Genomic DNA, 16,053 nt, shown 5'->3' with positions numbered 1-16,053 from the left:
GTTATGATCACTTTTGGAGCTACATCTGGTTTTGTTCAATGCTCTCTGTCATTGCATTAATGGCAAATACATTCCAGGAGATCTTTAGATTATTGTCTGATTTTCAAATGCCAGGAATGCTTTATATGGAAGATGGGCAAACTTCTTGGATAATTTTGACAGGGACAGCTTGCTTTGTGTGTAGTTTTTGTGTTTCTGCAAGTATTATAATTTATTCATTATCAAATCATACCAAGACTGACATTCAATGACTAGCAAATAATTTCTTCTCTGTCAGCTACCTCTATCAGTACATAATCTTCCTCACTATTACAGTCCAATTCCACATGCTCAGTCTTTAAAATTACATACACCGGGAAAGGCAAAAATCAGATTAAAATCAAACACAGCTGTTTTATTTCCCAACAATGACTGAGTTTATGCTGTTGTTACTGTTGTTATAGCATCTAAAGGCCTTAAGTTTTGGTGCTCCTTTGTGCTATGTTATACACAAAGGGAGCACAAAACTTGTTACATCCATTACAGTTTGTAGAATAACAGGGCTTGATCCTGGATAGGGATGAGTGTTTTGGTTCCAAATCTGTAAAGCACTAGAGCATATGCTAATTTAAGCATGTGAGTAGTTCCAGCAACATAAATAATAACATCAATGGAAATATTCGCATGCCTAATGTTACGCAAGGGGTGTACGTGCCTTGCAGGGTCTGCTGCCTCAGTGCTCAGCACTTTGCACGACTGAGACTTCAGCGGACACGATAAAATCTTTTTTGTGATGCATTTCTCATGCTTTAGTCTCAGGATACTGCTTTGTTTCATTCCTAGTATTATGGGGTAGTATGTCACATTTCAGTGGGTTTGTGGTCTTGAACTGTCCATAATTGCAACAAAGGCAACTTCCAGTGTGGAGCCTGTTGGCCTGCACAGTCACATGTCAGCAAATACTGCATTGCTCATTTTTATTATGTTTGTAATGTGCTATGTGTGGAATATCATATACACCACTGTAGCAAAAATTCACACACAAATATGGTCCCTGTTCCAAATAGGTGGCAATCTGAAGCATTGAGCAGTGTGTGGGTAAAGCAGTTTCACTGGCTGGTTTATCTACCATGAAAAGGTTTTGGTTTGCAGATACTTTTTGTTTGCAGCTGCTATTAATTATGATACTGTTTTACATCTAACAAACAGTGTGAACAGGATTCATTTCAGATTTCAGAAATGTCAACTCTTTGATAAATTTACTTGTTTTCATCTTACATACAAGCAGTAAAAACACAATTTACAAAAACATAAAGAATGCAGCAATGGTGATGTTCTAGTGTTGTTTGTTCTTTTACTTTTCAGCACCACCAAAGTTTCTTCAGCCATTTTTATCTGATAAGAACATGCCATCTGAACTAGAATACATGATAGTTTCCTTTGGTGAGCCTCATGTATATCTTCGTCAGTGGAATGATGAGTCAGTGTTCCAGGAGATCCAGTTTTCGACTCAAGCTGACTGTAAACTTCTGGAGTGTCGAAATGTGACCATGCAGAGTGTTGTGAAACCTTTCAAAATCTGGGGGCAGATTGCTGTTTCCAGCAGCACAGCAGGACGGCTGTTCGACTGCACGATAATGGTTGACCCCATTTTCATCAGCTTTGGCCAATATGCACTTCATTCTCTAAATACAGCAATTCAAGCTTGGCAACAGGTATGCAAACACAGTAACGAGGAAAAAAATGTAGCTATTGTGATTAATTCAATAGCAAATTAGAATATCAACTGCTTTCATTAAAGATATTTCAAGATGTAAATGCCTTAACTTATAGTGAAATTGTTTTTTCCTAATAAATATTAATTCTGTGACAGCAATGAAAATTAGGGCGAAAGTATGTAAAGGTAAATGTAACCAGAATGGCCTGAGGTTCAGTGAAACTACATGGATTTGTATCAGAATATACAAAGCCCTGGTCTTGAAATGCAAAATATTCCATTAATTTATGAAAAGGTGAGTGCCACATGATACATCAGCTCAGCTCAGTCTGAGCAACAGCACATATTGTTTCCAGCTACTACTTCAATCCTTATTGAAGTTCAACACTGGTTTCACATTACATTCTGTGCAAGCAGCATTAATGGCTGAAGCCAGCCCCAGTGTAAGAAACTTGCTTCTGCAATGACCCCTCAAAGGCCTGTAATTCCCTTACTCCACTATAGCCTTGAAATCAAATCATTCTCTTCATCTGCCTGAAGACCTATGTGGAGCCTGGGAATTAATTACCTATCATGGCACTACAATAACAAAGCCCCCCAAAAAGGATAAAACATCTGTTTTATATCAAAAAATTCTTTTTTAAGGGCATTCCATGGTTTTCTTGTTGCAAAAGGACATTCATAAAACAAGATCTAGTGTGATTTAAATCTTCACAGCTGGCTCAAATATCAATGTGAACAAAAATCTTTGTAGCTCCAATTTCTGTTTTTTGTCATATTTTGAACAATGCTTTTAATAAAAAACAAACATAGAAAGTATAAGAGAGTCCTTGGTAGGCTGTTTATACCCGAAATATTTCTAACTTAGTACTAGTCCCTCATCTAAGACATGTGTGGCAACTACTGCAAAATGGCCTTCAGAAAGGTCAGCTTCCTCTTAGGATGGGGAAAAAAAAGATCTCTCAGACATAGCTATACATATAAATAAAATACGGTGCATAAATATTTAAATGTTTTAAACCACATCACAGTGTGACTGACTGACTGACTACTCTGTGCCTTGGAGGAATATTCTGAGCTGAAAAAATGGAATTGTATATTTGATTAAGTAGAGCCATATGTTGCATGGTATATTGCTGACAGGTACATTCTATGAATAGTTGGTACTGATTTATACATGGATTTGGCAATGTTAACATGAGCCACAGGAGGATATACTTCTGTAATTGTTGCTGTAATTTTCTCGTTTCCTCCCATGTCAGGGGTACTTGCCACCATGTTCTGATGTGGTGGGTATCTAGCCCAGAGTATTTGAGATTAAAAACTTGCATCGCTTTGAAATTAGGGAACGGTTAACGCGCAAGTGGGTTCAAAATGGCTTATTAAATTAATTGTTGCCAAGATGGTGTTTATGTGACTTTACCTCCAGTTTGAGGGGGTTGGCATGCCCTGAACAGGGAGGGAATACATTTCCCAATAATAAGCATTGTTTGATGTTTGCTGTTCACACAAAATGCAGTATAAATGCTACAACTGGAAGCATGAATTTAATAACCAGGCAGAGTTATTTGAATTCTCCACATATTTTTTACTGGATTAAAATCTGCACCAAGTGATGTTGGAGTCAGCAGACAGACAGATGAAGCATGAAATAATTCGGCCATGCACCTTTTTTCAGGAGTTCAGAATTAACAAAAGCCTCTGTCAGTGTCTTTGCTTCCTAGATATGAACTGATGGTTGTTGGATGGATTTTTGTTGGTTTTGTTATTGTCTGGTTGGGGGTTTTTTTGTTGGGTTTTTTTTGTTTGTTTGTTTTGTTTTTTAATTAAGTAATGGTGAACATTTTTAAAGTACATTAAGCTTAAAAAATACCAGGCTTTATACTTCTAAGTCACACGCTGAAAATCTGAGAGGATTAGCACTTTTTAAAAACAGTTTCCCCTTTTGGCATATTTCACTGTCTAATCTGAAATCTCTGTTTAACTACAAGCAGTAACTGGCTAATGCACATCTAAATACAAAGCTAGAGTAATGGGTTTAATAATTAAAGACCTAGGCAAGGAATTTCAATATTGTTATTAATTTGGTTTTATTATTTAATAATAACACAGCGACTGTCAATTGAGATAGAAATGCATGTCTCCTGTGAATATACATTGGTAGAGTGGTGGAGTGTGTGATATTTTTTTTCCCTTTGTTTGGGCATTTAAGCCTTCATGAATTTACAGCCTTAGTGCTTTGAGATATCTAGAGATAGAGGGTCATCTGAGAAAACAGCTCCCCAGGTATGGTACAAAGTGTTATTTCTGAGAAAAAGCTATTCCCTTGTGGTCTCACATTGCAACTGTTCTCCCAAACTTCTCCGAAGTTAGAAAAGCTCCTGTTCTAAAACTGGTTTAGACCACTAGAACTTTTCTCAAGGTTTGCATGGTGCTTAACCTCTCTGTTGGTAACTTTTCTTAATGAGCTGGGATCAGTCAAAATGACATCTGTGATCACAGTAGTTTCCCCATCTTTCTACAATAAGCACAAAGAACAAAGGGAAAAGGATACAGAAGGTTTCTAGATGAAAAGGCCAGGACATTACTATGAGAGTGAAGTTTAAAGAATCCTAAGGAAAATGTTCATTTCTCTTAGAGGGGCTCCAAGGGAGATAAATTGCTAAAGACTTTCTGTGGAAAAAAAACATTACTAGGTGACAGAGTGTGTGTGTGTGTGTCTGTGTGTACATGAGAGGGAGAGAAACAGCTTGCACAAGTCTTCGGTAGCTTGTGAAGCACAAAGAAGATAACTTTGTGCATATAAAGAGGCCTAGGCTTTTATGGTGTGGGTTTTTTCCAGATCCAGAAATGCTTTGAAATAGCTGTGAGCTAAGACACAAGCAAAAAGTCCTGAGACAGGGAAGGCCTGGTGAGTAGTATTATGTGGGATGTTTTTCTCCCTCTCTGAACAGAATTCACAAAATATTTGAAAGACCAATAAAGGAGAGACACTTTCCAGGCCTCTCTGAGAGAAAAGAACAGCTGAAAAATGATCTAAAGAGGAGCAGGAAATTGTCCCCCAGGAATTGACCCTAATCTGTATCTTATTCAGGCTGTTAATCTTTTGCTGATTCTTTTGATTTGCTGTTTTAATTCAGAGAGGATTGTTTTCCTAATCCACACTTAGGTGTTTTCAGCTCCTGGAGTCATCATTCAGCCCTTCAGCATCATTACCACACAAATGGCCTGGTTCTATTTGGTTTTATTGTGCCTGGTTTCTCTAGACATTCTTTTATCAATCAAGCTTTCTTCACTCCATCCTTTTGATGACTTTCTTTTTTTTTCTCCTTTTCTGCTTACACTGGATGGTTCTACTGTCAGACTTCAACAGCAATGTGGGGTCCAGTTCCCTGTGATGGGTACAGGGTGCTGCTGCAGATCCCCGAGGACAGAGAAGCACAGGTGTCAGTGCATAGTTGCCACACTGAGCTAAAGCATCCTCAGGCTTCCTTGATGTTCCTTTAGTCATCTGTTTTTATCAAGACTGGCAGCATCAGTAACTTTCTTCTAAGCCTGGCAGCACAGAGCAATGCCCTGTTATGCAAATCTTGGTGTTTCCTTGGTTAAAACTTTGAAACTATTATAAAATGGAGCCTAAAATACCTCCTTAACTTAACTTTGAGAACTGTTGTTGTTAAAAGCATTGGATTGTAGTAGCAAATCTGGCTTTCAAGACTCATGATTAATGGCAATCATTCATCAGCACCAAAATGTGTGCAAGTGTATTAATAATACCTGAGAGGATAAAACTCCCCAAGCAGAATTTAGAAGTTCTATGCATGCCAAAAGCTCTCTAGATTCTCTTTTCCATCTGGGAAATGCAAAACCCTACAGCTTGTGTTTACTTACTTGAAATAAGTTCGCTAGTAAGGTAAAAAGAAGGAAGTTTGTCATCTTATGGCATTGTTCTCTCAATCTCTGTGTAATCAGCAAGAAAATATATTGGAGTGAAAAGAAAAAGCTTTTGTTTAATTCCCCTGGGGTTGTGTATAGGTTTGACTCTAACAACATGCTGAGCTCTGTGGATAGCAAATCCTCCCTTTTAAAAAGAACATTCTGCAAAGCTGTAACAGGAATATATATATATATATATATTTGTGGTAGACTTAGGGGTATGTGGGTATGGCAGCTTGACAGTAAAAAGTCATAGATCCTCCACTGGAAAATGCCAAAATAAACTCCGCACTCTGAAGGGGCACTGTAAATGTCAGCCTTTAGCACACTCAGATCTGCTACTGAATGTGATACAGAGATACTGCTCTGTAGAGAGTTTTGCTGCTTGGAAGAAGTGCAGTTTTGGTTATGCTCACCTGACCCCTGTTTCACAAAGATACCTGATCTTATGCAGAAGAAGTAATGAGATTATTTGGAAGAAGCTTTAATCTAAATATTCTCATGCTAAAATATTCTTAGGGTCAATAGTATTTGCACAAACACTCTCAGGCAATCATTCTGACATTCAGTTACAAAAGGAATTGCAACCTGCCATGATTAAGGACAAAGAGGCAACAGACATAAACTGAAACAGACTAAGCATCATGGAAAATATCTTTACTGTGAGGGTGACTAGTCACTGGAACAGATTGCCCAGAGAGGTTGTGGAGTCACTCTCCTTCTGTGGAGATATTTAAAAGCTGCCTGTATGGGATCCTGTGCAGCTTGCTCCAGGTGTACCTGCTTTAGCAGGGGCATTGGACTAGGTGACCTCCAGAAATCCTGTCTAGCCCCAGACATCCTGTGATTCTGCCTGTAGATTCACCTTAGGTTCTTCTGGAGTAACCAGTTGTGAACTGGTTATTCAAGGATGCTAAACTGGACATACCTTGTACACTTCACTTCTCAGAAAAACTTCCATGTGCATCACCCAGTGATCTGCTACAAGCAATGTACCAAACTGGTTTTCAAGGATAACTAAGGCTGCATAGGGATCTATAGGAAATATTCCTCTCCCTTTTGTTTGATCTCTAAATTTCTGCAGGCTTCCAGGCTCATCGTTATCAAAGAGCTAAGGGATCCATATGATAAGAGGCAGGGAAGGTGCTAGCTTTGTAATGTCCATTTAAAAGACCCACTGAGAGAGCAAGGAGGGGAAGCAGAATCAGCTCTCAAAAACCATGGAGGTTCCATAAGTTAAAGAAAACGTCATGGGAAGAAAGAATGAGAAACAACTAGCTGAGCTAGGTTATGAGGAGGGAAACCAATCAACAGAAAAATATTGTCGTAACAATGTGCTAGGAAAGATGGGTCAATAAGAGGTAACAAAACCCACAAGAAGATGAATATTTTGCATTAGAACCTTTAGATTGCGTAAAGACTATCCAAGTGTTGATTTCTTTGAGTAATTGTTGCAGTTGCTAGATAGTTGCTTGTAAGTGGAAGGTGCCAGCCCACTTGTGACTAGGGCAGAAATGTATGAGAGATGATCTCCAAATCAAATTGTCAGTCACACTTTGACCTCTCCCATACAGGGGATTAGAGTTCCTGCCTTCAGGGGTAGAAGACCTGTAGCTGTGGCAATGTTTATGACTATCATATAGTCTCATAGTGTCAACAGAGTGACAAGCAGCCAGACAAAAAGCAGAAAGTGAGGGATGGAAGGATATTGGAGAAAAAATACTGTAAAATCTAAAATACTTTTAAAACCCATTTTTTTTTCCTATTAAATGGCATGATGCATTTTCAAACTAGCCTCATGGAGCTGTGAAAATACTCTCCTCATGTCTCCTTTTTTTCTTTAGTTGTCTTTTCAAGTACTGTGGTGTCAAGAAGGAGGGTGTCTTCAGCTGATCCACAGCAATATTTCAAAGTAGAAGCAGAGGCTGGGGAGGAGGAGTTGTAAGCCTGTTGGCTTGAGAGCTTAGTTGTCAAGCACTGAGAAACCTCTTCATGCCTCTCTACTCAGCTTGTTGTACTCTGTCTGCCCTATGTAATGTCATTTCCCACAGAATTTAATGTTGAAGTTTTTTTGCTCGACTTAAAAAATTAAGTTTAAAATTTGCATTACAGAAACATAAAATATTATAAGTTTTAGGATATATTTTGTCAACCCAGAAACTAGATTTTGCAGAGATTACTATGAGGCCAAAGCTACGGGAAGAGATCTTGCATTTCTGTGTTGTAACAGTCGCCACTGAGCAGGCAGCTGCCAAATGTCCTGGAACTGACATTGATTCTTACTGGCTTTCATATCCCTTTCCTTTCAGAACCAATGCCCTGAGGCAGAGGAGTTTGTCTTCAGCCATTTCGTGATCTGTAATGATACCCAAGAGACGCTGAGGTTTGGCCAGGTGGATACTGATGAGAATATTTTGCTGGCTACTCTCCACAGTCACCAGTACAGCTGGCGCTCGCACAAGTCCCCACAGGTATGTCAGAAACAGCCTTCCAGGGCAGCATTTGCTAAAGCTGATGGTAGCTTTATGCACCAACTCTTCGGTTTGCTCTGTGGTCTCAACTATCTCTAAAGCTCCAGTTCCTTCAGGAGTCACACACTGGGGCTGCAACACAGAGAAAAGGTAAACAAAGTGTGAGGAAAGCCAGAAGTCTTTAAAAGTTACTCAAGGGTAGAACTGGATGTGCACTTTTGGTAAAACAAAGCAGTTGTGTGAAGCTTCTGAAAAAAGGAAAGACAGCTTGCCAGGTTTCTATAACTAAGTGATCCGTGTTCTCTGAGATGTTCATTAGAGGTTTGGGGAATTTTTTTAACCAATTGTTTTTACCAGAAGCATCTGTTCACTGAAATTGTTTGCAGAACAGGGTCAAACTGGACAAAGCTCTCAACATAGTGCTTGCCTTAGAAAAGATTTGAAATTGTCAGAAACGCCCCACTTATATAGTTTAAGTAATACAGTTTCTGGGTTATTGGATTTTTGTTTAAGGATAAACACTGAAACTGTCATAAAATACTTCTAAACTGTCAACAGGAAGTATTTAAATGAAACTATGGAATCATTTAAGTTGGAAAGACCTTTAAAATCATTGAGCCCAACCCAGTACTGCCAAGTCTACCACTAAACCATGTCCCTAAGTGCCACATCTACATATCTTTTAAAGACTTTCAGGGATGATGACTCAGCCATTCCCTGGGCAGCCTGTTCCAATGCTTGACAGCCCTTACCATGAAGCAACTTTTCCTAATATACAATCTAAACCTTCCTGGCACAACTTGAGGCCATTTCCTCTTGTCCTATTACTTGTTACTTGGGAGAGGAGACCAGCACTTGGGTGGTGGTGAAAAATAGGCTTCTCATCTTAATTCAAGACAGAACAAGAACTTAAATCTAATTTTAAAAGTGTTTATGAAACAGCAAACCCATTTCTTCTCTTAGTATACACCCAGCTCCTGCTGAGTAGGAAACTGCAGACCTGTGCCACCCCATTTGCTGAGTAGTAGTCCTGCCCTGAAAAATTACTAAAATTTTAACAGATCTTGAGAGGAATGTAGTGAATGGGAGTTCCTAACTCCTCTAGAGCCCTAGAAAATACCCGTCTTAGCATGTGAGAAAGAAGGCGAATTTTGAATGGTAATTCTAAACAGGAGTTGTGCCCACTTTCACTGCTTACAAGTTTCAAGTGACACTGGGAGGCAGAGATGGCAGATTTACTGTGATTTTCATTCACATGTCAGCTGATGGATATGCAAAACTACTGAATTTTACATGAATGTGGTAATCTGTGCAGAGCAAAATCTGCCAGAGTAAACAATTGCAGTTGACACTGAAGTCAGGGCTTAAGTTAAGAGGAAGCCAAGCTAATAAAGGACCATTTTAGCCCAGCAACTGAGGAGCTGTTATAAAAAGTGTGTGCTGGTGTAACAGTGACAGATAGAGACCTTTGAAGACTTTGAGGACTCTGGAGTATTGTTTGTCCCTTTCCATGTTTTTAAAAAAGACATGTTTTCTCAAACACACAAAATGCCTGTGATGCCCCATCCCACAGGTGAGCAAACCAAGTGGTGGCTGTGCTCTGTGCAACTGGGCACGTGTCAGAGTGTAAGACAGGATCCTCACTCATCAGGTGACATTGGGTTACAGGTGTTGTAATTCCCTTTGGTTGTGTTAGAGAGAAAGAAAGCTAACCAAGTGTAACCTATATTTTATAACCAATTATCACTTGCATTTGTAGCAACCACCCAAAATTACATTTAAACCTTTTCATAAATACATGGAAGAAGAAGGAAATATTTAAAGCAATGTAAATAAACCCAGAATTAAGTAAGGCTTTCCTCTTAAAAATTTGTTACATCCATTTTCTGGTTACTTACATAGAATTATTCAGTTGTAAGAATCCTCATTTTAGATAGATCTCCATCTAAAGGCGCAGTTCTGAGTAAGGTGTGTATTCAGTAATGGTGCAAACTGGAAAGAGTTTTAAAAATTAAGATTATCTGAAGCAAGTGAAAAGTTTAAGAGTTAAAATGACAGCTTATTACTGATACTTTATCTTAGTTGCAACTGAGCTGCTAAAAACCATCATCAGAATATATGGCATTAGACACCTAACACCTGGAAAACTTAAACTGTGCTTACAGTCACAGACTTGAGCAGTGCAAAACACGGCTTTTCATGGCTGCTATGTAAGTTTCTTACTAAATGAAAAACAAAAGTGCAGGATGAAAGGTGAAAACATCCATCAGAAAACCAAATTATACATAAGGGAATGGGTGAGGTTACAGTAGGAGCTTCAGATTCATTTTTCAGATATTCATTCTTCAGCTAACAGTTGGTGATGTCAAAGGGTTTCCCCATTCTGTTTTGCTCTGATCAGATTTAGATTCACTGAAGAATTGGGCTGATAAAAAGTCAGGAGTGTTATGTTGGATTCCCATGTCCCAGGAGATGGCAAAGCTGACAGCTGACTCCTTACTCAGCCAAACTGCTGGCCAGCAGGCTCTTCTAGTAGGGAGGTTATACTTCCCTTGTCCCAACTTTTGGAAGAATTTCAAGATGATTTTTGCTCTCTTAACATTTTTAAACAGCCATGTCTTGCTGGGAAATTTAGAGACTAAAAAACAGCACTGAGGTAATTTCACTGAAACTGTATAGAAGCACAGGCTTTCTACACACAGTTGAGATAGAAACAAGTTTTCTTTACAAAGGTCTTGTAAAGAGATAACCTTGGCATTCCCCTATAAGCCTATTCATTTGGTTGTTGCGAATACGAGTCATTGTAAATACAGCATTCAGACTGGCAGTTCATCTAGTACAATCCTTTGTCATTTTAAATCAATCAAAACAACTTTGTTTAAATATTATCACAAATGTTGTCATGTACATTTTTTTAAATGATTAATGCAAATCCTTGAAAAGAAAGCAACAGCTCAATCAAGACATCAGGTTGTCCCTGTTATACTATGGCACTTTTCTAATTGTTTCCATGCAAAACTATCTAGCAGCTTGTTATCCAAAGGTCAGAATAGTGCCCAAGCAAGGACAAACCCTCTGAGTGTCATATTCATGGAATGCTAGATGACTTCATAGTTATGAAATTGTTTCATTTCTCATGATAATTCCTGACTTGCCAAGTTAGTGAATTTTAAGAACTCTGAGAGCAGATTGTAAGATAAATGTGAAATAATCCATACTTCTGGAGTCAGGGACTTCCCTCCAGGCATTAGTTCATACTTGACTTACTTGACTTACTCTTGGGGATAAAATGAGTTAGGACAAGGTCTTAGATACCACATTCTCTTACTGGGAAAGAAAACCAACTTGCACAACTTTGGCTGGCTCATGTTTCTTGTTACACATGCACTAAGAAGCAGCGGTTGCCATGAAATACTTTATTTAACCTCTGCAAAATGTTTTTTTAGTATGGCAAGGCAGTTCAGTTAAATGAAAATAAATAGTTTTAAAAGGATTGTATTTCTTTTACATTCACATCAATAAAATTCTCTATTTTTCTTTTACTAATTAAGCATAGAGATGCGGTAATTGCCCTTTTAAATTATTTAATACAATTAAATATAACTACACCTAAAATATTTTTTATAAGCAAATAGTTTTATAATGCTTTATTTACATTTAGAATTAATTTCATTATTAATGCAACTATAGGCTAAAATTTAAAAAAATTCAAATTCTTTATGTTGCAAAAACAGCTATAGCACACCAAGGATTTGGATTTATCAGCGCTTGATGCTGTCCCTCCAACTGTTTGGCTTAACTTAAAGCTCCTTGCTTCCTTCATTTTTTCCCTGCCTGGATCCTTTACATTTCAGGGAACCTAACCTTCCCTTTTAACTTTCACTCTGATTCCTGCAAGTCTCGCTAGGTTGGCTAACATTTCAGTAGGAAGTCTGAGATCCAATGCTCACTTTTCTACGTCACTCCATCCCCCACGTTTTTCTCAGATTTCATAAGGTTTTGGCCCCCCTTAGGGATAAGACACCCCCAACTATATAGTCCCTTTCCAAGTTGGGGTAGGTCCAAAACTGATGGTATTCAGCGCTTTAAGCAATTCTATCTAAAGCTACCAGATTTTGTGAGTTCCTTTTGCAGATTTTAATGCAAGTTAGAGGTCTGTTAGATATCACTAAAACTGAAGAGAAGATACATCATTTCAGTGCTCTACAGACAACACTGGCTCCTAAGTTATTATTGGATGCAGTCTGCACTCCTTATCTTGATCTTCACATTGTTTTGTGGGATGGGCCCCAGTTACATCAAAAGTCATGTTTGTCTCCAAGACAGCTGTGTTTTTTAGATGAAGTGGAGCATATGATACATAGGGTGAAACTCTGAAGTTAGAAGAGATCAGATCTTCCTAGTAATTTACTCAGAGTTAAGGAATTCGGTCTTGCAAGACAGTAGGCAATTGGAGGGTCCCACTAGGAATCACAGCAAATGTAAAAACCAGATATCCATGTGAGAGTCCCCTGAATGTGTTCTGCAGAGATTGTTTGCTTATGAACAGACAGCAGAAATTGTCTATAATGTGCTAGTTATTACTACTTGTTTTCTCCACAGACTTAAGCAGAGTCCTCTGAGGAAGCACAGACTGAGGGATTTAAGTTCATTTGTGTGCTTTCTATGCAGAACAGAATGTTATATAGTAGAAGTTTTTAGAATTAGCAGCTCTCGACCCTTTCTACAGTCTCCTTCCAGGGTTACAGTAAATTTATCCATTTTCACTTTCCATGATCTTTAACTTGAAGCGGCAGATGTAATGGATGAAAATCAGTTCCTATGTTGAACTAGGCAATTACTTCAATGAGAATATGGTTATAAATAAAATATATTTATTTTGTATCAAAGTAAGTAAATATGCCTGAAACTCTGTTGTTTTATTGCTACTTAAATAGAATTTGAGAGAAAGAGTACCTGTCACTTTTCTGATCATACACTTAAAAAGTCTTGAGTAGGTACTAGTACTGGTTAGTACATTATTAATACTTTCACTGGAACACATTTAAATTTTTTCATATTTCAAATAGTGTGTCTGTGAACACACATTCTAAAATTTATAAACTTACTTTTTAAAGGCTACTTGAGTTTTACAAATAGCAAGTTTTCTATTTAAGAACCTCCTCTTCATTCTCCTACCGAAAAAAAAGACTGAAGCCAAATGTTGATTCAAAAAGAACCTTGGTGAAACCAAGTTAAATTTGGTGAATCTACAAGCAGAGTAGAAATCAAATTTGCATCACTAAGCATTTTGAGGGCTCAAGCTTTAAATTACTTATACAGTTGGAAATTGATGCCTTTTCTGGACAGGCTAAATTCTTAGTCTCACTTTTAATCCCCCATTTTAGTCCTCATGTTTTGTCATATAACACACAGTTTTATTTACTCAGCTCACATCCTTCACTCACAGGTCTCTCTGAAAACCTAAGTAAATTTTGAGCAGCGCATAGGAACCTTTTGTTAAGAGGCATGATAAAGATATTCTTTATTTTAATGACAAAGCATCTCTAGCCATTTGCTCCAGTAAGAGCAGCTTCATCTTAATCTGCCTCCCTTGAAGTAATTTCTATTCCTCTCAGAACAGAAATCTATAATGGCTAAAAATTACAAATCCAAACCCCAGCCAAGTCTAGTCAAAACAAAACTCTCTGGGTTATCTGCTGGTATATTTCCCTGACAGAAAATGCAGAAATCAAATATTTACACTAATGAGTGCCTATCTTCATGTATACAATTAGATAGTCTGTTTAAATTCTAAGCTACAAGTTTTCACTTATCACTGGATTGTATTTCTTAGAATGCTTTGAAGTCCATTTTTTTTGTACCTTAATGCAATGACTTCTCTTTTCTCCTAATATATGTCCCATACCTAGCTGTATTTGTTGAACTTTTTTGAACAGAGTGTCTAATAAATTCTTAGAATTTGCATAAAGCTTGATAAATGAAAGAGTTAACAGCAATTATTGCAAATATTTAGTATCAGGTCACTTTGATACCTGTTTGGTCAGGGCAAAGTGCAAGTAACACCAAGGTTCTGGGTGCAATCCCTGTATGAGCCATTCACTTAAGAGCTGGACCTGATGATTCTTGTGAATCCCTTCCAATTTAGAAAATTCTGTGAACCTGTAAATCTGTTTTCTGCTAAAATAATGCTAATGTCTGATTACTTAGTTCTCTAAAATCACTGCAATTTTTATTTCCTGCCATATAGCTCTGCGTCACTTAGTGTCATTTGCCGATTATTTTTAGCCATCTTTTCCAGAAATCTCACATTTAAATAACTTAATCATCCAGAGATCATTTTTTGTTTTCATGGAATGCAGTTTCTTGGCTCAAAAGTAAACTTATACAGCACCCAGTTAGGTCATTAATACAAATATATTAGATATCTTTAAAGTAAATTTTGAAGACCATATCCTTCACATTTACCAGTATGCAAATTGTATGTTTGTAAAATAAGAAAATGCCAATATATAATAATAGCTTTTCTTTATTTTTCTTTCTGAACCTTGAAGTTAAATGCAGACTAATCACTACAAAGAAAATTAGTAAGGCAGCATTTGGGAGCTAATGACTGCTCAGGGAAAGCTGACAGCATGTTCCTTGGGAATATTCAACTTGTGAGCAAAGCTGTTTATACAGGGTGGGAGATATCCTAATGTTGTAGCTACATGTAATTACTAATCCCCAATTATGGCATTTATATGACATCTATCTTTGGAGCATACAGTATTTACTGGGCCCGCTAGCTGAGACTGACCACTTAAGTACCTTTTCTCGTTATTTGGCTGTCATTTCCAGCTACCATTCTCTCCAAAGTAAACAGCTTTCTTGTTTCTCCTAATTTTCATATGTGATGAGATTTATTCCCAGCTGCCTCTGTTAGAAACTGAACAGATTCCAGCCACTGCAATTGGAATTTTTTTTGTTGTTTTCTTTTTCCTTTTCTTTAACTAATACTTCAGAATCGAAGTGGCATGTTTGTTTATGAGTTTGACTATCCTAGTGTACAACCTCCCTCAACATAACCTTGAATATAAATCCAGATGCCTGTCCTTGCACACACAGGCACGTATCAGCCTTTGTGCTTCCAGCATAAAACTCATTTGAAACTGAATGCAATAGTCATCACTCTTGCAAATTCAAAAGCCACCCACTGAATGGATGTTATTGTTCTGTGTGTAACTTGTGCTGAGGATACCACAAATTGCAAACAGGCTACTGAGTTGTAGTATCTTTGAAAGTTATTGCTGTGGTTGTTTTTTAGAACAATGAAGGAAACCCCAACATCCAGCCCTTCACTAAGTCCAACTGACCAGACCCACGGTGAATGCTATCTCTTTCTGTAAACAAATCATAGAAGAACATAGTATTTACAAGTTTCAGATTTTGCCAATGTAAATAATCAATCTTTGGGCCTGATTTTGTTCTCAATTACTTAAATTAATTAATGACAGATGTCCAAAATCAGAGTGAAATTCAACCCTCAAGAGAGAATTCCCACAAGGCCTTCATATGAATTTAAAGAACTTAAGTGATGCTTAGGCTCTGTGCTGGCCCTCTGCAAAGAATAAATTTTACCCAGAATGCTTATTGCTTTGATCCCTTATATATAACTCACATCCTTAAGTTTGCACAGCCACAAAAGATCTATACAGAGCTAAATAGCCAGATCTTCAGCTGGTGTAAATTTATGTAACTTCATTGACCTACATGGAAAAGTACCAATTTTCACTACTCTGGCTTAAAGAATCTCTATGGGACAGAGGTAAGTGCATATGGTGGGTAAATGGATGAAAGGCTCTTCAAATGATGAAAGACTATATTGCTCTGGAAGTGATTTAAGTTAAACTGGAAAAAAGCCACTCCTTTTCCGGAATAAATCACATAGGGAGTATAATTACACAGTTA

General features: G+C 37.7%; 1 protein-coding gene across 10 annotated transcripts in view; it reads left to right on the top strand.

Annotated features, from left to right (window-relative positions):
- Window positions 1-16,053, top strand: part of VPS13B (vacuolar protein sorting 13 homolog B) — a 438,627-nt gene that overhangs the window by 384,027 nt on the left and 38,547 nt on the right. For all 10 annotated transcript variants that reach the window (XM_083871399.1, XM_083871402.1, XM_083871397.1 and 7 more), the window contains 2 exons: window positions 1,345-1,694; window positions 7,942-8,103. In XM_083871399.1, the coding sequence (XP_083727525.1) occupies window positions 1,345-1,694; window positions 7,942-8,103 (512 nt within the window). The remainder of the gene's footprint in view (window positions 1-1,344; window positions 1,695-7,941; window positions 8,104-16,053) is intronic.

Source organism: Zosterops lateralis, assembly GCF_965231275.1.
Source record: "Zosterops lateralis genome assembly, chromosome: 1".
NCBI classification, from domain to species: Eukaryota; Metazoa; Chordata; class Aves; order Passeriformes; family Zosteropidae; genus Zosterops; species Zosterops lateralis.
Note: the sequence above shows the minus strand (reverse complement) of the source record. Positions and strands in the feature narration are given on the sequence as shown.